Source organism: Garra rufa, chromosome 3 (assembly GCF_049309525.1).
Source record: "Garra rufa chromosome 3, GarRuf1.0, whole genome shotgun sequence".
NCBI classification, from domain to species: domain Eukaryota; kingdom Metazoa; phylum Chordata; class Actinopteri; order Cypriniformes; family Cyprinidae; genus Garra; species Garra rufa.
The window spans coordinates 56,748,046-56,775,448 of NC_133363.1; the positions used below are offsets into that span (position 1 = coordinate 56,748,046).

Consider the following 27,403-nt stretch of genomic DNA (forward strand, 5'->3'; position numbering starts at 1 on the left):
TTTCAAATAATTTAAAATAAATTATCCTAACAAACTTTCATCAAAAATCTCAATTTCAAAAAAGCTTATGACTGGTTTTGTGGACCAGGGTCACATATTAGTTTTGCAACTTGCATATATATATTTTTTTTTTCAAACCTCACACTCTAATAATCTATACTGAGCTTTTTATTTCAACATCAACTTAAAAAAACTCAAATAATGCTTTTTTAAAGTATAAAATGAGTATGAGTGCACTGAAATGTTACTGTTTTTTAAGATTATAGCACTATTTTGGACCCACGTGTATTAGGCTGAATTGGATTATCTGTGACTTGTTCCAAAAATCTCTATCATTTTTCTAAGCATCTGTTCCTGGATTAGCAGAAGTGAAAAAGCATCATATGATGGCCCCAAAAAGATAATGCAATCAGTTTCTGTTATGCAAAGGCTTAAAGCTCTGTGCAGGTTTGTTCTTTGAGTCACCTGTCATATGGAATTTGTCATATCTTCTCCTTTGTCTCCCTCATGCCCAGGGCAGATAAGACACATGAACAGATAGACACACCTTTTCACACCTGTGTGCCTCCGAGTCCTGCAATGCACAAAGCTTCAGGAACATTATGTTAATGGAAATGCAAAGTTTAATGACAAAACTGCACTGCAGACATGGATTTAAGACCTGTTTACCCCAACAGCTACATTGGCATGAACAAAAGCAAAATTCCTTCTCAGAAGATGATGTTAGCACACACTGTTCAAATGTTTGGGTTTGGTTCAGTTTGTTTTTAACATCTTATGACCATCTCAATACAATTTAAAATGACTGTTTTCTATTTGAATGTATTTTAAAATGTAATTTATTCCTGTGATGCAAAGCTACATTTTCAGCATCATTACTCCAGTCTTTAGTGTCCTTCAGAAATTATTCTAATATGCTGATTTGCTGTTCAAAAAACATTTATGATTACTATCAGTATTGAAAACAGTTGTGCTGCTTCATGTTTTTGTGAAAGATCATCATTTAAGTCTAAATCTTTTGTAACATTATAAATGACTTTGTGGTGACTTTTTTGATTAATTTAAATGTCCTTGCTAAATAAAAGTTATTATTAATAACTATTATTCAATTTATTTACAGTGTTTTCATACTATAAACAGTAACTGTACAGACAGTAACTGTTCATGCGATCATATGTGTCATTTGCAAAAAATAATTTATTCATTATTTAAACATCACAATGTCACAAATAAAACCATGTGGGAGACCACGTTGCATTGCATTCAATATGTACACTTCCAGTCAAACGTTTTTGAAAGGTTAAATGCTTTTAAAGAAGTCTTTTCTGCTCACCAAATTTTTAAAGATTTTTTACTCTTTAAAATAACTGTTTTCTATTTAAATACATTTTAAAATGTAATTTATTCCTGTGATTTCAAAGCTAATTTTTAGCATCATTACTCCAGTCTTCAGTATCACATGATCCTTCAGAAATTATTGTAATAATCTGATTTGCTGCTCAAATGCTCATTATTATGCTGAAAACAGCTGAGTATATATTTTTCAGGTTTCTTGATGAAAAGAAAGGTAAAAAACAGCATTTATTTGAAATAGAAATCTTTTGCAGCATTATAAATGTCTTTATCATTATTTAATCAATTTAAAGCATCCAAGCTAAATATTATTTTTTTACAATTTCTTTCTCCCCAAAAATTATACAGACTCCAAGCTTTTGAACAGTATAGTGTATGATGTTACAAAAGCTTTTTTTCATATAAATGATGATCTTTGGATCTTTCTATTCATCAAAGAATCCCAAATGTTTTAACTGTACTATGATTATTATTCTTGAACAGCAAATCAACAAATTAGAATGATTTCTGAAGAATCATGTGACACTGAAGACTGGAGTAATGATGCTGAAAATGCAGCTTTGATCACAGAAATAAATTACATTTTAAAATATATTTAAAAAGGAAGCAGTTATTTTAAATAGTAAAAATATTTCACAATATTACTGCTTTTGCTGTATTTTCAAATGAATCACATAAATGCAGGCTTCGTGCGCAGAAGAGACTTCTTTTAAATTAAAGAACTTTTGACTGGTACTGTATATAAAATCAAATATTCTTAATTATAATCTACTTTTATTAACAGTATTCTGCCATAAGGCACCGATGGTGTGCTTTATTGCATATGCAGATTTGCTTTTTACAACTGTTGGCACACAAATAAAAAAATTAATCTTTGGCCTCAACATAAGACAAGCTGCACTGTGAATGTGAGGATGTGTGTGTTTTACTGGCATAAAGCGTACAGATCTGCTTTTAGTTTGCGAAACGAGGGTCGACTTCTTGGATCGTACTGCCAGCACTGACCCATGATGGCGTAGATTTCATCTGGACAGTTATTTGGGGCTGGCATACGATATCCTAAAGATAAAAAATAATTAAAAGCTTTATAAACAACACTTGCTTGGCAAACAGGGAATAAACCTCTGTAGTTTTATGTATGTGAAGTACCTTTCTCCACCTCGTCTCTGGTCTGTTGGTTAGTCATGTTATGTGGTATGGTATAGGGTGTGACTCCTCTGGAGAATGTCTCCCACAGCAGTACTCCGAAACTCCACACATCACTCTCTGTGGTGTATCGCCCTAATGGAGCAGCAGAGGGAAGCATTGAGACACAAAACCCTCAGTCATGAGCAGTCAGACACAGTGCTGGCTAGTTTGAAATACATACAGTCTCATTTCTGATTTAGTTCTTGTTTAAAGGATTGATACATTGTCAGACTTGTCTAGTACAGGGTTTCCAAATGGGGGTTCATGAGGGAAATGCAGGTTGTAAGTCAATGAAACACTAATAATTAAATCGAATGTAAAAAATGGGTGCATAATTATAACATTTTATTATAGCTTAGTGTGACTATCAAATTAAACACTATGATTAAATTAAGCAAGCAGAAAATTACAGCATTTCGCCAGCATTCTGCCAAAAATAAAAGCTCGAAAAAGATTTATATTTGAAATTCAAGACTGCAATAATTAATTTAGTTAATTACATTTTTCTTTCGTTAAAACAATAATGCTCTAAAAACAACAAATGCTTAATTTGTTATCAAAAGTTGAATAATATTTCAATATTTGAAATAATAATGTTTAATTTAATAACCTAATAATAACTTAATTTTCTAATTAATTTTATTTAATTTATGTATAATAATAATGACAATAACAATAATAATAATTGTTATTATTATATAAAAACATTTAAATTCACATTAGTAAAATAATGCCATTTTTGTAATACTAATAATAAATAATATAAATATCTAACTCATATAAACAACAATAATAAATATTTTATTTTTTTTAATGAAATGTTTAATAATATTTCAATATTTGAAATAATTCTAATATTAGTAATAATAATAATTATTGCTGTTTTATTTAATAACAACTTTTTTTCAATTTTTTTTAAAATTAAATAAATAATTTAAGTTGTATTTAATAATAACAATATAAGTACTGTAACTTTCAGTGTAAAATAAAAAATAGGCCTATAATTAGCAAATATAAGAGTTTTTATAACTCATAACAACAACAATAAATGTTTTATTTGTAATCAAATACAATAATTGTTAATAATATTTAAATATTTGAATAATAATTATACATAATAATAATACTTTAAATATTATGTATTAATTGTATTAATTAATGTGTTACATGTGTTAATAATTGAATAACTTATATTAACTATTTAAGTTGCATTTAATAATAATAAAAATAAATAATAATCGTAATTCACAGGAAAATTGTTACAAAAGTTACAACAGTCAAACATTATATCTTAATTTTTATATAGTTAAAACAATAATGCTATTTTTATAATATTATTATTAAATAATAATATATTTAACCCATATAATAAAAACAACAATAATACATGTTTTAATTGTAATCAAATGTTGAATAATATTTCAATATTACTATAATACTAATAATTATATATAATATAAATAATAGTGTAAAATAAAAATATAAGGCCTATAAATATCAAATATAGAAATTTTTCATTTACAACAGTAAATTATTATTATTATTAATAAACAATAATATAAATATCTTAACCATAATTTTAAGATAAGAACAATATGAATAAAAAAAAACATACTAACAAAAAGATAGATTTACTTCATCAAAAGTAGTGACCATTATCCACATGGAAGTAAATCTATCTTTTTGTTAGTATGTTTTTAGATACACCAATATTAACTTTTTAGGGGATGCAAGTAAATATTTTAAGCCTAAGCGGTTTATCTGAGAAAAAAAAAAAAACACGTTTAGGAATCCTTAGTGGAGTATTACCATAATTGAGGGCCTCTGGTGCCGTCCATTTGACTGGGATCTGCTTCATTCCTCCTGTAGCAGAATAAACACCATCCTGCTCCTCACGAGACATGCCGAAATCACTGATCTTCACCACGCTCTCCTCTCCTACCAGACAGTTACGTGCAGCCAGATCTCTAGAGACAGAGACAGGGACAATTACAGAGATTTATTGTAGGCCGCTCTGAAATAAAGGTAAATGCAGAGAAAAACAAATATAAAACACACAAGCAAACAAAAACAAGTCTAGGAATGACAGAGTGAGTGCACTGGCTCTATAAGAACTCAATCCTCTCAAGAGACACTGAAGCATGAGGGAAACAGCTACTATCAGATGGAGCAGTGAGGTTTCATTTCCTCTCAGCTCATTATCCCAAAATCTTCCCATCGGGCATTGCTCGAAAACCGCTGGTAAAAAGACTTAACCATAATAGTCAAATACCTAGAGTCTACTTATTAGATTCAATAAAAACCAGCTGTGAGCTCTTTATGAGGTCTGCTAGAGCTTTATGGACCCACTTTGGTTTCTCAGCATTGATCCTAAGATCAAATGCCATGTATCGCTAGATTTGATAGTCTTTCTGTCTTTATTTAATGGTCAACCACTCACCGATGAATGCACTTCTTGTTTTCCAGGTACGCCATACCAGACGCCACATTCTCTGCCATCTTGATCAACATCTTAGTCTTCAGGTTGTGGCCCTCGGTGCGCAGAAAGGTTAGAAAGTCCCCTCCTGCCAGCAGAATAAACCATCAAAACACTTGTATTTGCAGCATGAACATTTTAAAAGAATAGATTATAATCATTCATTAAATTACTTAATTCAACAAAAATAATAAAACAAATAATATTAATAAAAGTACTAAACGGCTCCTTTATTAGACTTTTCTAAGAAAGGAAATAAATAAATAACGTTTTTCTGTGAATATTTTATAGTTAAATTATTATCACACTTTTATTAATGTGATATTAGTTCAATATTATACTTAATTGTTAAATGAAGAGGTAATTTATAAAAATATATTGTGTAAATAATATTTCCTTTGTGAAAAAATTCTAGGTAAATGATTATTTATAAATAAATACATAATAAGAATACAAATTATTATTATTATTATTATTATTATTATTATTATTATTATACTGTAATTATTTCAACTCATGGTTTTAATAATGTATTATTATTTTAATATTACACTTATTAAATGCATAATTAACTTAATAATTAAATAATATTTCCTTTCAGACAAAATTCTAGATAAATTATTTTTAAATAAAATCATAAGGTGAAATAATGACAAAGTAATAATAACAACAACAATAATAATAATAATTACACTGATTTATCAAATGAATAACTAACTAATAAACCAACTAAATACTTAAATATTTCCTTTGTGACAAAACTCTAGGTAAATGGTTAAATAATAATAATTATAATAACTAATTAATAATAATAATTATTATTATAATTCTGTCATTATTTCACCTCATGATAAAAAGCAAATCTATCATATGGATCAAGCAGTTTATGATGTTTTTTGTCTTTTTTTAAATGTATATAATTTAAAAAACTGTATTATTATTTTAATATTATACTTATCATTTATTAAATGAATAATTAACTAAATAAGTATTTCCTTTGTGACAAAATTCTAGATAAATTATTATTATTATAATTCTGTCATTTCACCTCATGATTTTCTACATATGCTTGTCTAGCAAATCTATCGTATGGATCAAGTGGTTTTTGGTGCTTTTTTGTCATTTTTGGAGATCCAAAATTATGAAATATTTTATCATTTCATCATTTGAATAATGTATTATTATTGTAATAGCACACTTTTTATTAAATGAATAACTAAATAAATAAGAGAGACTAAATTCTAGACAAATGATTATTCACAAATAAATACAATATAATAACATTTATTATTATTATTATTATTATTGTCATATTTCCCCTTATGATTTTCTACAATAAATCATATGGATCAAGTGGTTTATGGTGTTTTTTGGTCATTTTTGGAGATTCATAATCATGAAATATTTTATTATTTAATAATTTAATAAAATATTTATGTTTTATATTTTAATGTATCATTATTTTAATATTAATACTTATTTATTAAATGAACAACTAACTAACTGATTATATACTTCCTTTGAGAAAAAAATTCTAGATAAATGGTTATTTATAAATAAATATAATAAAAATAATAATTATAATAATTATTCTGTCATTATTTCTACATATGCTTGTCAAGCAAATCTATCATATGTATCAAGTGGTTTATGGAGTTCATTTTTGGAGATTTATAATTATGAAATATTTTATTATGTCATCATTTAATAATAAAACATGTATTAAATAAATATGTATTAATTATTTATTATAAATTTTAATGTATTATTATTTTAATATTAATACTTATTTATTAAATGAATTACTTACTGAATTTTATTTTCCTTTGTGACAATTCTAGGTGAATGATTATTTATAAATAAATAATGGATCATTGTGCTTTTCTGTAATTTCTGGAGATTCATAATTATGAAATATTTTATTATATTATTCATCAGATTTATTATTATTTAAATAGTACACTTATTTATTAAATGAATAACTAAGTAATTAAATAAATATAAATATTTCCTTTGACATATTCTAGGTAATTGATTATTTATAAAAAGATTAAATAAAAATATGCTTGTTTATGCTTGCTTTTTTGGCATTTTTGGAGATTTGTAATTTAAATAACACTGTTGGGTTTCATCTTTTGTGTTTCATGAAAACAAAATAAATACAGGTTTGAAATGAACTGCTGTATATGTCAGATTTGTTATTTTTAGGTGCACAGTTCAATAAAATGATTTTTTATTCAAGCTTAGATGTACCTTGCACCAGCTCCATGAGGATATATATTGGCTGTTTTTGTGTGCAGACGCCGATTAGCTTCACTATGTTTGGATGGTCATACTGCTTTAGGATCCTGTAATAGAAATGGACAGATGCTTAGTTAAATGAGATTGCAATGTGAGCCTATAAGCAGAATGTGTGTTATTAAGTGTCTGTACAAACCTGGCCTCCATTAGGAACTTGTTCTTGTGTTCTGCGGGCAGATTCTCTCTGCAGGCTTTCACTGCGACTGGAGTATTGTCTGAACGCAGGCGTCCACTGAACACCTCACCAAAGTTGCCCTGATAACATCCAAACATTACAATGAGCAACATTATGAACAAAAAAAACTGGCTTGATGAGTTATTTATAATCCTTATCTTTGATCAGTCTTTTTATATAACACAGAAGATAGACATCCTACCCGGCCAATGCTCTGTCCAAGGATTACATCATCATGTTCCAACACCCACTTATCCTAAAATACACCCCACAAAATGAATTAGTCTATGCAAGTACTGATCATTATTATGATGAAACACAATCACAACAGTGCTTAACTGATTTAGTATTACATATCTCATAAATACAGATTTTTTTTTTAATAGAAACACAAATATGTACAAAAAGGTTAAATAGTCCTTTTGCCCTTTATTTTTGGAGATAAGTCAACAATTCAATAATTCTATAAAGAATTTAAATAATAAAAAAAATCATTAATTCTTACTGTTATTGTTGTAATTTATTAAATTAATATTTTAGTAAAATTGAATATTTTAATAGTATATTTACTTTTAAGCTAACACTTTTCTTATTTGGCCAAGAGAGTACTAATACTGTTAAAAATGATCAAATATTATGCATTTAATAGTTTTGATCAATATAAATTTCCCTATCAGTACTGTAGAACATTTATTGTGGCAAAATGATTCATTTGTGAAAAAAGAAAAGTTTTCCATTAATTTCCCTTTAAAAGAGTTCCCTTTATGAACTTTTTCTAGGGGAACTGTAAAGAATTAAAAAAAAAATACATACATCAGAACCCATTTCCGCCACTGAATAAACAATTAAAAAAAGGTTATTGCGACTTTCGTCTCACAATTTTGAGATATAAACTCACAATTGCGAGTTATAAAGTCATAAGTGCGAAATACAAACTCACAATTCTGACTTTTTTTCTCAGAATTGCGCTATATAAATAATAAATTGCGAGAAATAACGTATTTCTGCGAGTTTGTATCTTGCACTTCTTTTTTCTCCTAATTGTGAGTTTATATCTCACAATTCTGACTTTTTCTTCTCAAAAGTTTGAGATATAAAAACAAAATTGTGATTTATAAAGTCCAATTTGGAGGGAAAAATAGACTATGTTCTCAGAATTGCGAGTTTATATCACAATTCTGACTTAACTCGCAGTTCTGAGAAAAAAAGTCACAAGTGTGAGACATGAACTCGCAGTTCTGAGAAAAAAAGTCACAAGTGTGAGACATAAACTCGCAATTCTGAGAGAAAAGTCAGTATTGTGAGTTTATAACTTGCAATTCTGACTTTATTACTCGTAATTGTGAGTTTATATCTCAATTCTGAGAACAAAAAGTCAGAATTTTTAGTTTTTATCACATAGTTTTGAGAAAAAAAGTCAGAATTGTGAGATGTAAACTCGCAATTACAAGAAATAAGTCAGAATTGTGAGATAAAAAGTTGCTTTTTTTTTTTTTTTATTCAGAGGAAGAAATGAAAAATCCTTAAAATCCCACAGATTCTTTGGTTTTTCAGCATTTTTGTGTATTTAATGCATTCAGAGCCGGGGGTGAAAACTTTTTGAATTTGAAGATCAGAATAAATTTAACTTATTTTGTCTTCTGGAAAACATGTAAGTATCTTCTGTAGCTTCTGAAGGGCAGCAGTAAATGAAAGAAATATGATATTTAGGCAAAATAAGACAAATGTACACATTCTCATTCTGTTCAAAAGTTTCTCTTAATGAATCGTTTTTCTTTCTGAATCATCAGTGAGCGTTTGAACTTTCTGTAATAGCTTTCTGAGTCCCTCAGTTGTCCTCAGTTTGAAAAGATGGATCTCAAAATCATACAGTCATTGTTGGAAAGGGTTCAAATACACAAACATGCTGAAAAACCAAAGAATTTGTGAGACCTGAAGGATTTTTCTGAAGAACAGCGGGCAGTTGAACTGTTCAAGAAAACAAGGGACTCATGAACAACTATCAATAAACAAAAAAAGCACAGCTGTGGATCATTCAGGTAACAACACAGTATTAAGAATCAGATGTATGTAAACTTTTGAACGGGGTCATATTTATATTCTCTTGTGGACTATATGTAATTGTCTTTTATGTGAAATATCTCATTTAGGTCAGTGCTAAATAAAAAAATAACATGCATTTTGTATGATCCCTTTTATTTTGGTAAAATAATGAACATTGTATTAGTTTTCTATATAGTTATCATGAGACTGATTTGGAAACAGAAATAAACCTTAAGGACAGGCCTCTTCAGCACAATGTCTGTCCTTTTTGTGACGGTTTGATGAGAGCTGATGAGGTGCTTTATTAGCAGAGGTACACTGCCGAAGCCTTCACCGTCAAGACGATACACACCCTAAACACACACATAAACATTCACATAATGGCTTTAATCAAATAAATGTATCACTGCATACATCACATACTAGCAAAAAATAACCTATAAAACACACTCACGTCTGTACTCTGAATGAGGAAGTGCCGGCACTGGCCGCCCCAATGCACAGACAGCACATATTCTTGTTTCCCCTGGCTCTCTCGCACCAGGAAGTCGCCATCATTCTTCAGCAGTTCCTGCACCTCAATGCGGGGGATGGCACCGTGATACCAGCTCTGCTGGGTCAAGGGCTTGTCCAACTCTGGCACTGGAGCCAGGGCGGGGGGAACCTGGTGAGATGTATAAAACACACTACTCTACAGGAACAAGTTGCACATACAGCAATGAGCAGAGAGTGGGGGGACGTGAGAGAGGAAGACACTAAAAAACACTAACCGTATACTTAGGCTTGAACAAGCTGCTGAGATGGCTCACGATTACATCCATGTTGAGGTGCTTATGTTCTTTGTCGCGCTCCTGCTAGAAAGTAACAATGAATAACAAAACAGCATGACAAGTAAAACTCTAAAAACTTTCGTAATGCACTCCATCATGTTACAATTGTATTATGTTTGTACAAGACCAAAATAGATTCTTATTTTATTTAGTTTTTAATAATGAATATAGCTTTTTATTTAATTTCTCTGTACAAATAATTTCATTTGTTTTTGAAAAAATGTATTATATTATATTATATTATATTACATTATATTACATTATATTATATTATATTATGTTGCTTTGTATTGGACCTATTATTTTTATATTAGGTATATACAGTATATGGTGTATATATATTTATTTATTTTTGCTTCTTAACTGTTCATGTTTTGAGACAATGAACCTTATTGTACACTTAATAATATTAGTTTTTGCAAATCAATAAATATGGAAAATTATTATATTATATTATATTAAAAAGCTGTTTGTACTGGATCTATTACTTATATACACCCACACACACACACACACACACACACACACACACACCCACACACTATATGTTGTAAAAATGTGAACACTTTAGAAGCATTAATAAATATATATAATATAGGAATATACATTTCTTTTTGCAAATCATTAAATATGAGAGTATTATTATATTATATTATATTATATTATTATTATTAAGCTGTTATTTGTACTGAATCTGTTATTTCTATATTAATGGACCCTAATGTATGTATATACATACACATTTCATTATATATATGTGACCCTGGACCACAAAACCAGTCTTAAGTCGCTGGGGTATATTTGTAGCAATAGCCAAAAATACATTGTATGGGTCAAAATTATTGATTTTTCTTTTATGTCAAAAATCATTAGGAAATTAAGTAAAGATCATGTTACATTAAGATTTTTTGTAAAATTCCTACTGTAAACCTATCAAAATGTAATTTTTGATTCGTAATATGCATTGTTAAGAACTTAATTTGGACAACTTTAAAGGTGATTTTCTCAGTATTTTGATTTTTTTGCACCCTCAGATTCCTGATTTTCAAATAGATGTATCTCAGCCAAATATTGTCCTATCCTAACAAACTATACATCAATAGAAAGCTTATTTATTGAGCTTTCATATGATGTATATATCTCAGTTTTGTAAAATTTAACCTTATGACTGGTTTTGTGGTCCAGGGTCACATATTTTATTGTATATATTTTATAAATGCTTCTAAAGTCTTTATGTTTTTACAATGCTAATAACCCAACCTTCAAGTAACTAACTAACAAAATAGAGAATATTATATTATTATATTATATTATATTTTATACAACAATAACCCTGGTCATAAGGGTCAATTATTCAGAACTGAGATTCATCTGAAAGCTGAATAATTGAAAATCTGAAATCTGAGGGTGCGAAAAAAATTTAAATAAAAATATTGAGAAAATCGACTTTAAAGTTGTCCAAATAAAGTTTTGATATATTTATGGTAGGAAAATTTACAAAATATCTTGGAAAATGGAACATGATCTTTATTTAATATCCTAATGATTTCAGGCATAAAAAGAAAAATGTATAATTTTGACCCATACAATTTATTTTCGGCTATTGCTACAAACATACCTGTGCTACTTAAGACTGGTTTTGTGGTCCAGGGTCACGTTTGCATTAGGCCTGTTATTTTTATATTAACGCACCCCTGAAGTATGTATTTATATATTTTACTAATGCTTCTGAAGTTTTCATGCTTTTTACAATGACAATAAACACTTTTGTACTTGAAATGAAAGAAATTCACATATCTGTTTGGTAAACGTACAGTTAAACTAGGAGATTGGCTAAACAAACTGCCTACAAATGATTTACAGTGAAATCATGTCTCAGTCTTGTGATGCATGTTTGAGAAACAAACATATTCAGAAAGGTCAACCACCAGCATGCGAGTGAGTCCTGGTAGTTCAGAGTCAACAAGGTTGTGTAATTCTCATATTTCAAAATCAATGTAACAGCATGACTGGCGTAGATACTTTTACATTACATCTCTTTATGACGCTGCATTGAAGAAGCGACTTCTTTTCAGGGGCCATTTCATTTTATTTACAGTCCACTTATTTTACTGTTACCATGAGTTCCTCTAGGGTTTACGGTCATGTGTTGATTTACAGTATTCATCTGTTTGATGTCATAAAGCTGCTGATTTGTTTAAAAAAAAAAATAGTCTCTTTTCACTGAAGAGGAAGTTTTGAAAGTTACAGTATATTTTCATACACCATAACAATGAACCTTTATTTCGAAAGATAACAAAAATCGATCCTCATTATCTTTTCGGAGTGTCTATTTTACACTAAGTGCAAATAGCCCAAATCAATTCAGATCATAAATCACATTAGAAAGGCATTTATTTTCAATAAAAATGAAGGAAATAATCTAAAGTTGAAAATAAAGTATAGGTTTAGGGAGGGCTTATATTGTCCCAATAAGGTGGCATTTATTTAATAATTTGAATTAAAATGATAATTTACAATTTAAGTTATTATTGCATGCTGTTTTATAATGTAATACAATATTGAGGTGCAGATTAATGCCACTATTTGCAAAAATAAGTATAAATATAAAAGGAAATCCTGCCATTTTAACATGGTATAAAATCTAGATATTTTCATTTAGTCTAAAAGTTCTTAAATCAGGATTTACTAGACGAGTAAAAATTATTGTCTTTTTTTCAGGAAAAAAAAACCAAGTCAAAATTAAGTAAGTTTTTGCTTGAAACAAGCAAAATAATCTGCCAATCTGCTTTGTTTGAAATAAGATTTTTTGCTTACTCCAGTGGCAGATTATTTTGCTTGTTCTAAGCAAAAATAATAATTAATTATAATTAATTTTGACTTGTTTTTTCTGAGAACAAAAAAAATATTTGTCTAGAAAATCCTTCTTGATTTAAGAATTTTGTATATGTGTATATGTGTATTTTTTACTCTATCAACCTGCCAGTAAACATGTTTTAAAAGTCAGATATGTAGTTTATATAGTACAGCTGGATAGATTTAGCTTGTTTTGAAGAATGGAAAATCCCAGGTTTAGTCTAAGCTATCCTAAAACCTTACAGACCAAGTCAAGTACAACTGAAGAACACAAAGCAGGTGTATGAGCAACTGAAGCTCTCGGGAGAGATTTAATGAGATGAGAGTGGACTCACTGATGTGCTGGAGTTGATAGATATCCGATCATCATCTAGTCCTATAGGTGGAACTTCCTTATTGCCTAGAGACTGAAGTTTATCAGCCAGAAGCCTCCGCTGGGCCTCCAGACGAGCTCGAGCCACCATGGACAGAACAACCTGCTGTCTGCTGTCTTCAAGAGCATTACGCTTGCTGAACTGATACACCCTAAAAAAAAAAAAAAATGAGGAGAAAAAGCTCACATTCATGTAAACAGTGGTAAGAATTCAGTGTAATCTGAATGTTCCCATTTATTCAAAATGATTTGATTGAATTCAGATTGTAAAACTTAGTATTTGGCTATGCCTCCACAAAAATTTCATAAAAATTATTATTTTCAATTCTGGTTATTTTAGGAGTAGTCTATCTTTCTTTGGTTATATTTTGTAACAAACATTTATTTTGTAACATTTGAGTAGTAAACTTATTTTAGGTTTAAAAGCCAGCTACCTACATTTTAAACAGAAACTGCTGCCTTATAAAACTGATGATTTTCATTTTATTAACTAGATTGTGAAATATTTGATATTCCAATTTGTGTAAGTAAATGTATTTTGTGATTTTGTAACTATTTTTATAAAGATCATGTTAGTTGGTCGATAACCTACACTACCAGTCAAAAGTTTTTAAACAGTAAGATTTTTTTGTGTGTTTTTTTTAAGATGTCTTTTCTGCTTACCAAGCCTGCATTTATTTGATTCAAAGTATAACAGTAAAATTTTGAAATATTTTTACTATTTAAAATAACCGTTTTCTATTTAAAGGTATTTTAAAATGTAATTTATTGCTGGGGTCAAAGCTAAATTTTCAGCATCATTACTCCAGTCTTCAATGTCACATGATCCTTTAGAAATCATTCAAATTTAATTCTGATTTGTTAAAAAAAAAAAATATTATTATTATTATAATTATGTTGAAAACAGAGTAGATTTTTTTAAAGTTTTTTTTTTTTTGAAGACTAGAAAGTTCAGAAAAACTTTGTATTTTCAACATGTAAATTTGTCCAGTCTTTCTAAAGGCATAAAAGTAAGTGCCTATTCACTTTTTTGCAAGACCTGTTTCTAAAAATATATTTTGAGACTATAATTTTGTTTCTAATTTGTTACATAAATTTGAAACATTAAAAAAAAAAACATTACATGCAGAATGCTTCTTAACCAATCAGAATGAAGTATTCCAAAGAGTCACAAGACCCAGGGCGTTATGCAGTATTAATATATATAAATCTTGAATTCATGTCTTAGCCGCATATCAAAACACACTTTTAATTTCTGTTTCTACTGTAATGGCCATTTGATATTACACATGATGGCAGAAGTGAATTGTGGCTTTGGAAGCATTTGCTAAATGAAATGTTATATATATGTAACGTTATACTACAGCGGCAGTATTTAGCACATTTGACAAGTTTAGATGCTGTCAGCAGTGATCAGGATCTGCAAATCATTCACCATCATCCTTACTCTGTTTATGTGGTAAGTGAAATTTGATGTACTGCAATGTAACAGGCAACCGCTAACAAGAAGCTAACTGTTTCACTTTAGTGGCTTGCCCTATTTTATTAGAACACGTTTCTAAATACAGGCACCAACCCATCCCTGCACTTGACATCTCCTGCACAACCTGGAACGTAACATTTATTCCCGTGATCTGGCATTTTTGCTATTGTACTCGCTTTGTTTTTTCACAATAGCCTACCTGCAGAACTTCTGATGATTCAGCTATGCAAATGTGGGGGGTGTAAATATTAACGATCCTGATTATTATGTAATAGTCTGTGTAATGTTACAATTGGCCTCATTTCAGTGTTTTTTGCAAACACCAGATTTATATAAGGAGGAGGAAACAATGGTGATTAAGACTCACGGTATGTCATGTCCATGTAAAGAACCGTTATTATTCAACTATGCCAAGGTAAATACAGTTTTTCATTCTCTGGGGTTGAGTCGTGTAAGAAGAGTTGACAGGCTCACCTCTGGCCCGTGTTTGCAGAGCCCTCCTCATTCTGCAGATCCAGCTCCAGCTGGTTGATGGTGGCCTGCTGAGAACCAAGAGTACTAGCAAGATCCAGGAGCTCCTCCTCCACAGCAGTGAGCCTTGGAGAAGAGAAAAATGAGAAGCCATGAGAGTGCAAACACCGTGGTGATAAAATAGACGATGGCCAGAAACACAAATTATGTGAGGAAATATGTGTGTGTGAATCATATTTGCTTACAAATTTTCCCAGTGTATTTGCATATACTGTACACTATATTTTAATCAAATTTTAATGTTTTTGAGTCACTTATGTTCACTAAGGCTGCATTTATTTGATCGAAAATGCAGCAAAAACAGTAATATTGTAAAATATTATTAGAATTTAAGATAACAGTTTTCTATATCAATATATTTTAAAATGTAACTTATTTCTGTGATGCAAAGGTGAATTTTCAGCATCTTTACTCCAGTCTTCAGTGTCAGATGATTTTGTCAGAAATCATCCTAATATGTGACCCTGGACCACAAAACCGCTGGGGTATATTTGTAGCAATAGCCAAAAATACATTGTATGGGTCAAAATTATTGATTTTTCTTTTATGTCAAAAATCATTAGGATATTAAGTAAAGATCATGTTCCATGAAGATTTTTTGTAAAATTCCTACTGTAAACCTATCAAAATGTAATTTTTGATTAGTAATATGCATTGTTAAGAACTTAATTTGGACAACTTTAAAGGTGATTTTCTCAGTATTTAGATTTTTTTGCACCCTTAGATTCCAGATTTTCAAATAGATGTATCTCGATCAAATATTGTCCTATCCTAACAAACCATATATCAATAGAAAGCTTATTTATTGAGCTTTCATATGATGTATATATCTCAGTTTTGTAAAATTTTACCTTATGACTGGTTTTGTGGTCCAGGGTCACATATGTTAAAAACTATGTTAAAAACAAATGTGCTGAAAAATATTTTTGTTGAAACGGTTCAGCAGAACATAATTTATTTGAAATAAGAGTTTGCAGTAAGAATGTAAAGTTTTTATTGTCACTTTTGATCAATTGAATGCATCCTTGTTGAATGAAAGTACTAATTCCTTTAAAAAGACACCTGACATTTGAATGTTAGCGTATATGTAACATAATAGTTATTAAATATGTGTTAAGTGTATGTGTAAAAAAATGCTCACACATTTTGCAGCTTGTGTAAAAAGTGTTTACAGCTTTTGAAAACTTTTTGTTGTAGAAAACAGCATAATGGGTTGGGATGTTTTGCTTAGAGAATTCATTTTAGTTTGTAAGTAATTGAAAAAAATAATTATCTGGTTCCTAATTAGCTCAAGACGATGCCTTACGGCTAACACACACACAAAAACAACAAAAACAAATAATTAAATAAAAAGCAAATAGGCTATGGAAAAATACTCATTCCCTACCCTCTAAAAAAAAATTAATGTTCATATGATGGTTTCAGAAGCAATAACAAGCTCCCGAGGGTTATGATTTCACTTCTACCTTTCTATGGCACTTTTGCTTTCACTTATGCCCACTATACTGTACAGTGCATTGCAGAAAGAAGAAGAAGAAACTCACCGATGCTGGATTCCCTCTACTGTGAGCTCATTGAGCTGCAGATCTTCAGGTTTCAGACCTTCAGCATCCTCCAACATACTGCTGTCAAACTCCACACATGCGGGAATCTCTCCTCTCGACCTGCACATACACATACAAGTACAATTGTGACTTTTTTCAAGCAACAAGGTTTACAGAAGGTTTCAAACGCTCACTGATGCTTCAGAAGGAAACACGATGCATTAAGGGGGGTGAAAACTTTTTAATTTGAAGATTAAGGTAAATTTAACTTATTTTGTATTCTGGAAAACATGTAAGTGTCTTCTGTAGCTCCTGAAGGGCAGTACTAAATGAAAAAATATAATATTTAGGCAAAATAAGAAAAATGTACACATTTTTATTCTGTTCAAAAAAGTCCCTCAGTTGTCCTTAATGTGAAAATATAGATCTCAAAATCATACAGTCATTGTTGGAAAGGGTTCAAATACACAAAAATGCTGAAAAGAGTTGGTGGGATCTGAAGGATTTTTCTGAAGAACAGCAGGCAGTTTAACTGTTCAGGACAAACAAGGGACTACAATGAACAACTATCACTAAACAAAAAAAACACAGCTGTGGATCATTCAGGTAGTGACACAGTTTTAAGAATCAAGTGTATGTATTCAACTATGATTTTCTGTTGTTGGCTACATGAAAATATCTTTTGCATGAAATATCTCATTCAGGTCAGTACTAAATACAAAATAACATGCATTTTGGTAAAATAATTACCATTTCGCAAATTCTGCAAGGTGTTTGTCAACTTTTGACCTCAACTGTATATTTTAAATATTTATAATTATTTATATAATTATTTTATGTCATTTGTTGCAACCGTTCATGCAGCAGCTCATGCACAAGCAGCAAACATCCTTTGTTTCTCTGGTTTGGGATTCCATTGCATTCAACAAAAACTGGGAACAAAAAGGGAGAGTTATATACCTGTTCTGCTGAATGAAGTTCTCATACTCTTTTTGTGGCTGGATGGCTTTCAGGGCATTAGCCATTTCAGTGTGAACACTGACCACTTCATCATGAAGCAGGCTAGACAGATCGAAATACTCCTGCAGAATCTCCTTCCTAAGAAAACAATGTTACACCAGTTATGTGTGTTATCACACACAAGACACAGCAAACCTACTTCCTATTTTTGCTAACTGTAACTGTATAAGTAATGTCTATGTACAATGCATGTTGAAAGTGAACTGGATGACACATCGTCCATTCAAAAAAGCAGAAGTAACTGTAGAGAAAGTTGCACTTAGAGTACTTAGGCCAGTAAGTAATCATCTAGCAACTGCCTAGCAATAAGAACAATTAAGAAACAGTCAAATTCAATTTGATGCTACCGTTGAGATCCACTTTCATCAAAAACAGAAATAAAATCGAATGGCAGTAAGAATCTAAGCATTATTAGTGACTCACAGGATAAGCACCATTTCCTCCTGCAGCGTCTGCAGGGCTCCCAGTAGTGCCGGCTGGCTTTGGCCGTAGTGGAGTTGATGATGCACCTGTGCAGCCTTCACCGATAGCACATATTCATTGTGGTGCTCGTGCAGTTTCAGAGTGGTTTTGATGTAGCGCTCCTTTGCTTTCTCACGTTCTTTGTCTGTGCAAAAGAACATCCAAAAACACACATGAACATATAAGCCAAAGGTACAACTGTGTATCAGGTACAAGAGGCTATGCAACCCTATAAATAGACATATATCACCTCTGTTTATATAGCCCTCAAGTTTCCATTCTCTTTGTTCTACATAACCTACTGTTTGTGAGTTGTTTCATGTTAATGCCTCTGTTTACATTGTGTTTCTTCATAAACTGCATATGGGTTCAGCCAACTTGCTTTTAGTTGACTGGATGTTACAAAAAGCGAGACTGTTAAACGTGAACACAGGGAGGAGGGATGGTGTCATCTTGTTTAATGCAGCATTCAACCCCTGACTGGGCTATGGCTATGCAGATAAGGGGCCCTGCAAACCCAAAGTCCCCACCATGTCTTTAGCCACAATGGCCGCCACACCAAGGCCTTGTCACGTCAGGGGTGTGAAGTCAACATTTCTTAATGTTGTCACCTCCATACCAATGACCATCAAGCCAGAGTATTTCCACATCGTGGCGCCAAGCCAAAGCTGCACCTTTCACGCCAGAGCCTCTCAATTTCATGGCTGCCACGTCAGAGCCTCTCCTTTCCACGTCATGGCTGCCATGCCAGAGCCCTATAATGTCATGGCCACCGCTCTAGAGCCTTGTCACGCACTGGCTGCCACGTCAGAGCCTTGTCACACCACGGATGCTGCGGCAGAGTCTCCAGCCCTCAAGCCCACCATACCAATGTTTCCAGCAGGAATGAACTCAATAATTCCAATTCAAAGAAGGAAATTGAATTGGAAGTGGAATTCAACAACAATTACAGGAAACAGAGTTGGAATTGAATTGGAATTACAGGAAGTAGAATTCAATTCAGGGAAATTCCATTACTGCTGTTTCTGAGCATTTATTTGTGATTGCATTTAGAGACATACATTTGAACTTTATTTATGATGCTTTACAAATACCAAGTAATGAATGAAATAGAGTTGATCAAATGCAGGTAAATAAAAATGAGAACTGTACATTATGAATTAATAATTGAATGACAGTGGTGATAAGTTTGTGGATGTACTATACATTCAATATATGATTACCACATAATATATGTCTCAACTCACAAAAAAATGAGTCATGTTCATTCATGTATTTCATTCACTTTTTATTGCATCGAATTATCAGCATTTCCTGAAATTTGGCATGTGAAATGATCATGCTTAACATACTACTTTGTATTTCTTTTATATGTTTGTTGTTTATGTGATTTACAGTATTTAATGTACTATAAACTATTAAGCAAATCAAGTCAAATTATTTTATTTAGCAACTCAAGTGGAATTTATTGGAATTTATTTGATTTCAATTCTGTTTCCTGACATTCCAATTCAATTCCAATTCCATTTCCTGTCAGCTGCATGCAATTCCAATTCCAATTCCATTCCAGGAAGTGAATGGGAATTTACCATGCATTCTCAATTCAATTCATGAATGGCCCCAACCCTGGTTTCCAGCCATCACAGGTGCCATTACACGCCTAGGGGGAGTCTCCGGCCATTGTAGTCTCCTCACCTCAGAGCCATTCAAGTCTCTAGAGTTAGTTTTGAAAGCTCAAGTGGAAAAGGAGCTAGACTCCACAATGAATTCATCAACCATGACACTGATTTTTTTCAAGTCCAATTTCGGGGACCCAAGTCCAAGTCTGGGTGTTTCCCAAGTCTGCGAGATCAGCTCCTCCAGAGGTGGGGCAACCACTACAGCTCCTCTGGAGTCTGTTCAAGGACTGACTCTTTGCCTCATGTCACACCAATGAGGCCACTAACAAACTCTCTGTCTACCATGTTAGAACCACAGAGACCATTCAAGGACTTTGTGCTTCAGGTCACGGCCGTGGAGGCAGTTCACAAACCCTAACTGTCCTGTCACGGCCACAGAGACTGTCTCTGAACCCTCTGTCTGCGCTGTCATGGCCAGGTGGGCCGTTCATGTCTCTGGTCCACCATGGCTTCCTAATCTCTGGGAGTCTTCAGTCTACTCTGCTCTGCTGGTTTTCTGCTTTCCCTTGTTGGTCTCCAGCTCCACCCTGGTTCCCTGATCCTTCATGGTTGCCCCATGGCACAGTCATACTCCACAGTCCAGGCCCGTCTCTGCTTCACAGTCCAGGTCCACCATTGTGCCACAATGGTGTGCCATTGTGCGCACTTTACAGTCCTGGCCCACCATCCCTCGCCCATGATCTCCCTCTACTCTATTACTCTACTGGAATTTTTGCTTCATGTTGGGTTTTGAGTGGATTTAGTGTTATATTTTGTTCAGTTAATGTTATCCATGTCTTTTATTTTACAAACTTGGTTCCTGTTTTTTTCTGTTGCTTCTCTTGTGATCTTGCCATGTGCATGGACCCTTGTCCATATGTCATGTTCTGATTGGTTGTTCAGGTCATGTGTTTCTCTGTTCTGGTTGGTCATTGGTTTATTGTCCGATTGTTCATAGGCCTTAGTCCTTATGTGTATATATACACCTCTCATGTTTACATTGCCTTTATCTAGCTTTGTTGCTGCGTAACCTACCATTTGGTGAGTTGTTTCATGTTCAAGTCAGTTCTCTGTTTATTTTGTTTTGGCTTTCAACAAAATATATCATTGCTATGAAATCATAAAATACTCACACTACAATTTGGGGTCAATAAGATTCTTGAAAGAAATTAATGCTTTTATTATGCAAGGATGTATTCAATTGACAAAAGTGTCAAAAGTGACAATAAAGACATTTATAAGGTTACAAAAGACGTCGATTTTGAGTAAATGCTGTTCTTTTGAATGTTATATTCATTAAAGAGAACTGTTTTCAACAATAATGTTTTGAGCAGCAAATCAGCATAACAGAATGATTTCTGAAGCATTATGTGAAACAATGTGAGCAATGATGTAACAAAAATTCAGCTTTGTCATCACAGGAATTACTTTTTAAACATGTTAAAACAGAAAACCATTTCAGTTACTGTTTTTACTGTGCATAAAAACCATCTCACTGACCTCAAAAGTTTTGAACAATAGTGTAGTTCTCAAATGCTATATTTGCTCATTTAAATTTAAATCCGCAAGCACCAAACCACTGAACACCCCCATACATCTGCCGAGTGCTATGAAGGCTATAAAACACTTTGCTTATCTTATCAAAGTGTGATAAAATTGTATCAACTGCAGTACACTGAAGCTCATTTTAGTAATGCTTTCCATAGAGCAAATAATGCAGTATCTGTAATTTACTTTTCATATCTGTTGTCTGTGTACTGTATGAATACTATATTTACTGTTGGCCCATCTAAGTGCTACAAAAAGAGCTCTGCTGAGCATTCACACTATGGTCAGTGGAGAAACCACATTTAGTCTCACTTGTTTCCTCTGTAAGGGGAAACTTTGTTACATCTTAGTGACAGAGAAACACTTGTCTTGGTCAAAGACAGGTTTTTCTACTCTTGGCCAAGCAGCCAAATGCATTGTTTACACATAATATCACAACACAGTTCAGTGTTTAACATTAAACAGTTCTTCTTATTGTATGTGCATCTGTAAAGCACAAAGTACACAATTCACAGTCAAAGTGAAAGGAAAGTGGCCAAGCTTTTTAGAGAACTAGGCAGCAGTGAGGCATCTTACCTTTGCTTGCTTCCTGGAATTTTCTTTTAGCCTGGGTCGCGTCCCGCACTAGCTGTCTGTAATTGGACTTGAGCCGGTCCAGCTCTGTTTGGGTGACCTAACCTTCCACAACAGGACAAAAAAACCAATCAAAATCCAGGTTGGTGCATCAAAATGAGTCCCATGTGTCATGTACAATCAAAAGCACAAAACAAAAAGGAGTAAAAACTTATTGTCGACAATAAGGTCAACATGGTACTAGTGTGCTTTAGATATGAGGAATATGTGGAAGTTAATAATAGTTTTTATAAACCTCCAGGCTATACATAAGTAATGGAAACTTCCTATATCTGTGAATGCAGGCTGTGCATTCAAACTATTGTATTTTGGTGCAAATTCATGCATTACCGAGTAGAAGCCAAATCAGGCAAAAATTCAAGCTATATTGGGATCAACATTGACAGGCTGCCTGACAAAACTACTGACTGTGAAATAAAATGATCATGTTGGATTGCCACTTAATATCTGATATAAATTCTTGTTCCTGAAGCAAACAAAGTTTCAACTGCATCTTCTACTATCAACAAACTCACAGACACACAGAGTTTTGTTGTTGATATAAATGATACAATTCACTAGAAACTGCACTAGAGAGGTATTTTTCTATTTTGACTGTTTGTTAGTGTATAACTTCATACTCAAAGAGATTCAGTCAAAATTAGCCTCAGCAGGGAGTGGCATTGCGAAAACCACTGCTAAATTTATTAAACAAATAAATTACGCACAAAAAGTACAGCTGCTCGATGGCTGACCACTTACACTTCCTCTACCTAATATTAGATGATGACAGTCATCAAACATGCCATGCACAAAGCCAAATCTAAAACAATTATAGATATTCTTATAGATGACAATGTGAGTATATCTGAGTAATGTAAGGGCGTAGATTTCTATTTCGAATTATTGTTGTTTTAAACTCTGAACTTTATATTTATCAAAGAATCCTGAATGTTTTTGTATAATTTTATCACGGTTTCCTCAAAAAAACTTTTTAACATTGATAATAATGCCTTAGACAGCAAATCAGCATATTAGAATGATTTCTGAAGGATCATGGAGTAACTATGCTGCAAATTCACAGGAATAAATTACAGTTTAAAATATATTCAAATACAAAGCAGTTAGTTTAAATTTTCTTACAATATTTCATAATATTACTATTTTTAATGTATTTTTTGATCGAATAAATGCAGTCTTGACATGCATTTTTAAAATGTAAACAGGAAACCTCAAACTTCTAAACAGAAGAGTATATGGAAATAAAAACACATGTTTTGGAAACCAGGTAAATGAATTCTAATATATTCATACTTCATGATTCACACACATTTCCCCTTTTAATGTCTAACCTAATATTAGCGGCTCTCAGCATTGTGACTAACTATCTTCTACCACATCACAACTCGAATGGTAGTGTATATACTGTATGTACGTATGTGTGTCCCTGGACCACAAAACCAGTCTTAAGTAACAAGGGTATATGTATTGTATGAGTCAAGATTACTGATTTTTCTTTTATGCCAAAAATGTAAAGATCATGTTCTATTAAGATATTTTGTAAATTTCCTACCATACATTTCTCAAAACTTAATTTTTGATCAGTAATATGCATTGCTAAGACCTTCATTTCGACAACGATTTTCTCAGTATTTAGATTTTTTTGCACCCTCACATTCCAGATGTTATATATTTAAATTTTCATGGTAAACAAGTCTGTTTTGTAGTGTGTCAAAAGACCTTCAGTTTGAGATACACTCTTAAAAATAAAGTTCCAAAAGGGTTTTTTCCACAGAGATTCCAAAGAAAAACACATCAAAAATGAAAATTGGATGTTTATCTGCTTACCCCCAGGGCATCCAAGATGTAGGTGACTTTGTTTCTTCAGTGGAACACAAACGAAGATTTTTAACTCAAACCGTTGCAGTCTGTTAGTCATATAATGGCAGTGAATGGGCACCAACAACAAACATGCACAGACAAATCCAGTTTAAACTCTGCGGCTTTTTTGACGATACATTAATGTCCTAAGACATGAAACGATCGTTTTTTGTGAGAAACTGAACAGTATTTATATCATTTTTTACTGATTGTTCAAACCAATTTAAAGCTAAAAGATTACGTTTGCTTGCACAAACTCACCAGGGACTGTTGACTTTTCACCGATTTCCCCCTCCTGCGTTTGCATATACTACGCCAGAGCGCGTACACAGGTAAAGTGAGCACAAGCTCAGGGCAGTTGTACATTGCTGTGTATCAAAGGTAAAAAATGATATAAATACTGTTCAGTTTCTCGCAAAAAACGATTGTTTCGTGTCTTAGAACATCACTGTATCGTCACGAGCCGCAGGGTTTAAATTGGATAATCTGTGCATGTTTTTTTTTACTTTTAAAGGTTTGGTGCCCATTCACTGCCATTATATGACTAACAGACTGCAACGCTTTGAGGTAAAAATCTTCGTTAGTGTTCTACTGAAGAAACAAAGTCACCTACATCTTGGATGCCATGGGGGTAAGCAGATAAACATACAATTTTCATTTTTGGGTGAACTATCCCTTTAAAAGAACCTTTTTCTTAGTGTGAAGAGCATTTTATAATCCAATGTTTATAATCCAATGAACCTTTTGCACGATAAAAAGATTTCATGGATGTTAATGGTCCCTCATCGAACCAGAGATGCCAGTAAAAAACCTTTATTGTTAAGAGTGTAATGTGTAACCGTAATTTTGCAAGAGTGATGTGCGTGTGGCGCTGACCCTGCACAGTTCCTGATTGAGTAGGTTCCACTGCTCCCCATAGGTTTTCCTCAGTTGCTGCTTGTCCCGGATGAGGAGGGTGAGTTTGCTGAGGGGTCCCACCATCAGATCTTCTGAGTGTTTGCGCATGATACGACTGAGGCTCTCTGTCTGACTGACCAGCACATTCCACGACTATGAGAGTGAGAAAATTAAGTTTTAGGGGGTGTCATTGAAAATGTGCATGCATCGCTCAAGTGAAAGCAACAATTAAAAAAAAAACGCAATTTAGGTCTGTTCATGCCATATGCTCAATTTGTGGTTTTAGCATTGTTGTAGAGTCTAAACAGTTGGAAAGTCAGCAGAAGAATATCAGAGAAAGCCTGAGGGCTATTGGCAGAAGCTTTTGGATTATTACAGTGCAATTTCCAAAACCAGAGACAGGGCACTTTCTATGCCTTTAACTATTAACATCATGTGGAAAGTAAGCAGTCAGACTTAGCACAGAGCGTTTTAACATATTTCATCCACAGTAAATGCAGTAAAATCCCCAATAAAAACTGAAATCAATCATGGGAAATTCCAAATACAAGCTTCTGAAACGTTATACTCGCTAAGGAGACACTTCCAACCTTATTGAACTGGCTGATGTAGTCGAGACCTCCTCCAGGCTGAGATCCTTCCAGCTTCTCGACAATGGCTGACATCTGATGCAGCTGCACGGAGAACTCGCGATCGCTCTTGGCCCTCTGCGTCATCCATTTCTTCATAACCTCCATCAAACGCAGCTCAGAGTCTTGTAGTTTCATCAAGGCGGCGTGACCCTGAGGGCACCACAGGTCTTCCGCGAAACCCATAACTGCAGCACGCTACAACACAATACAATATGTGTCAAAATGTTTTTAGCAGTCACCATGTAGTCAAAAAATTAGAACTAACAGTCAAACTTTACCTACACTCTGTGTTTATGTGTCAGAAGCAGTGTGTTGGTCAAAGATGCTTGCTAGTCAGGTCAATGAGAAACACCACAAACCAAGATCTACAGAAAGAGGAAGAATATTATACACTTCTAAACATCTAAAATGCTTAAAATGTGCATTTCATCACATCATTGAAGGCTTTTGCGTGCCCGTTGCAAAAAAGATTGCAATAAACGTGGGAGTTTTCAGAAACTTTCATTTCCTCACAGGCAATTTAGGACACGAAAGGGATGTTGTCTATACCGACCACTTCCCATATTGCAACGGCATAACAAATGTGAAAGGTTATTTAATAGAGAACAGCTCAGTCATAAGGAAATATTCTGAAATGCCAAAAAGTTATTGATTTACCAAGCATAAAATCTACTTTGTGTTAAGCAGCGAACAAAATAGTGTTCTAAAACACAGAATTATTTCCATTTCTGCAGTTATTGCCCACTATACTTGAACTAACTAGCTATTAAGTACATATAAGATAGTTACTTTTTATTATTAGGTACAAACAAGCTATAAATTCACAAAAGGGTGAGATGTAAACTTAAGTATATCTAAGAAACTTTACATAAAGATCTAGTGCGCTTTACCATTTTATTTGTTAATCAAAAAGTAGCTCATATTGTTTTCAATATGAAATATTATTTTCTCACATCCCGTTGTTTGAGTAGCTACTGTATTTAGCCATTACATTTATAACACGGTGACATTAAAAAAAAAAAAAATGAATAAAGACATTGATTCTAAAAAGCAATCCAAACGTTTAAACTGTTTAATAACAGTTAATAAATGAATTGTTAATTGTCTGAAGGAGATGGCGTCGTGACGTCACCGAGGGTTTCTATTATGTCAGACAGTGGTTACAACAACAACATCATTATTATCTTATAATGATTAATTATATTCTTAAATAAACCAAACAACCAGACATTCTTAAATAGATCGACTGTGTAACACCAGAGCGAGAAATATTTCATTTTCGAGACGTGAAATTGTGTAAATTCTTACCTCAGATTTGTCTGGCGGAGCGAAACGTACTGTAACGTTACCTGTCAGGGCGACCGAAGCACGTAATTCTCCATTATAACGAAGCCATGAGAAGAAAAATGCGCGTCGAAACTGTAAATACTGGACACGGTGAGACAAGCAGGGCGAGAGAACAGCTCTTGTGATGACAGCAGCGGCTCTAGAGCTGAAACCAGGAAGACAGTCCGGCAGACAGGACGCAGACTCACTGCAT

General features: G+C 32.7%; 1 protein-coding gene across 3 annotated transcripts; it reads right to left on the bottom strand.

Annotated features, from left to right (window-relative positions):
- Window positions 1–740: 740 nt before the first annotated feature.
- Window positions 741–27,367, bottom strand: fes (FES proto-oncogene, tyrosine kinase). 3 transcript variants are annotated; one of them, XM_073837371.1, is made up of 20 exons: window positions 27,172–27,367; window positions 26,146–26,228; window positions 25,822–26,058; window positions 25,211–25,384; window positions 22,418–22,514; window positions 18,597–18,780; window positions 18,114–18,251; window positions 17,154–17,273; window positions 15,553–15,675; window positions 13,558–13,747; window positions 10,307–10,387; window positions 9,991–10,200; window positions 9,767–9,889; window positions 7,696–7,749; window positions 7,455–7,573; window positions 7,271–7,365; window positions 4,982–5,105; window positions 4,351–4,508; window positions 2,503–2,634; window positions 741–2,412 (listed from the first exon to the last, which is right to left on the bottom strand). In XM_073837371.1, the coding sequence occupies exons 3-20, from the start codon at window positions 26,044–26,046 to the stop codon at window positions 2,279–2,281; spliced, it is 2,481 nt and encodes an 826-aa protein (XP_073693472.1). In that variant the 5' UTR covers window positions 26,047–26,058; window positions 26,146–26,228; window positions 27,172–27,367; the 3' UTR covers window positions 741–2,278. The 3 variants fall into 3 exon arrangements, with proteins under 3 accessions (XP_073693472.1, XP_073693470.1, XP_073693471.1); XM_073837369.1 differs by having other exon boundaries at window positions 10,307–10,390; XM_073837370.1 differs by having other exon boundaries at window positions 10,307–10,390; window positions 26,142–26,228.
- Between the last annotated feature and the right edge of the window lie 36 nt (window positions 27,368–27,403).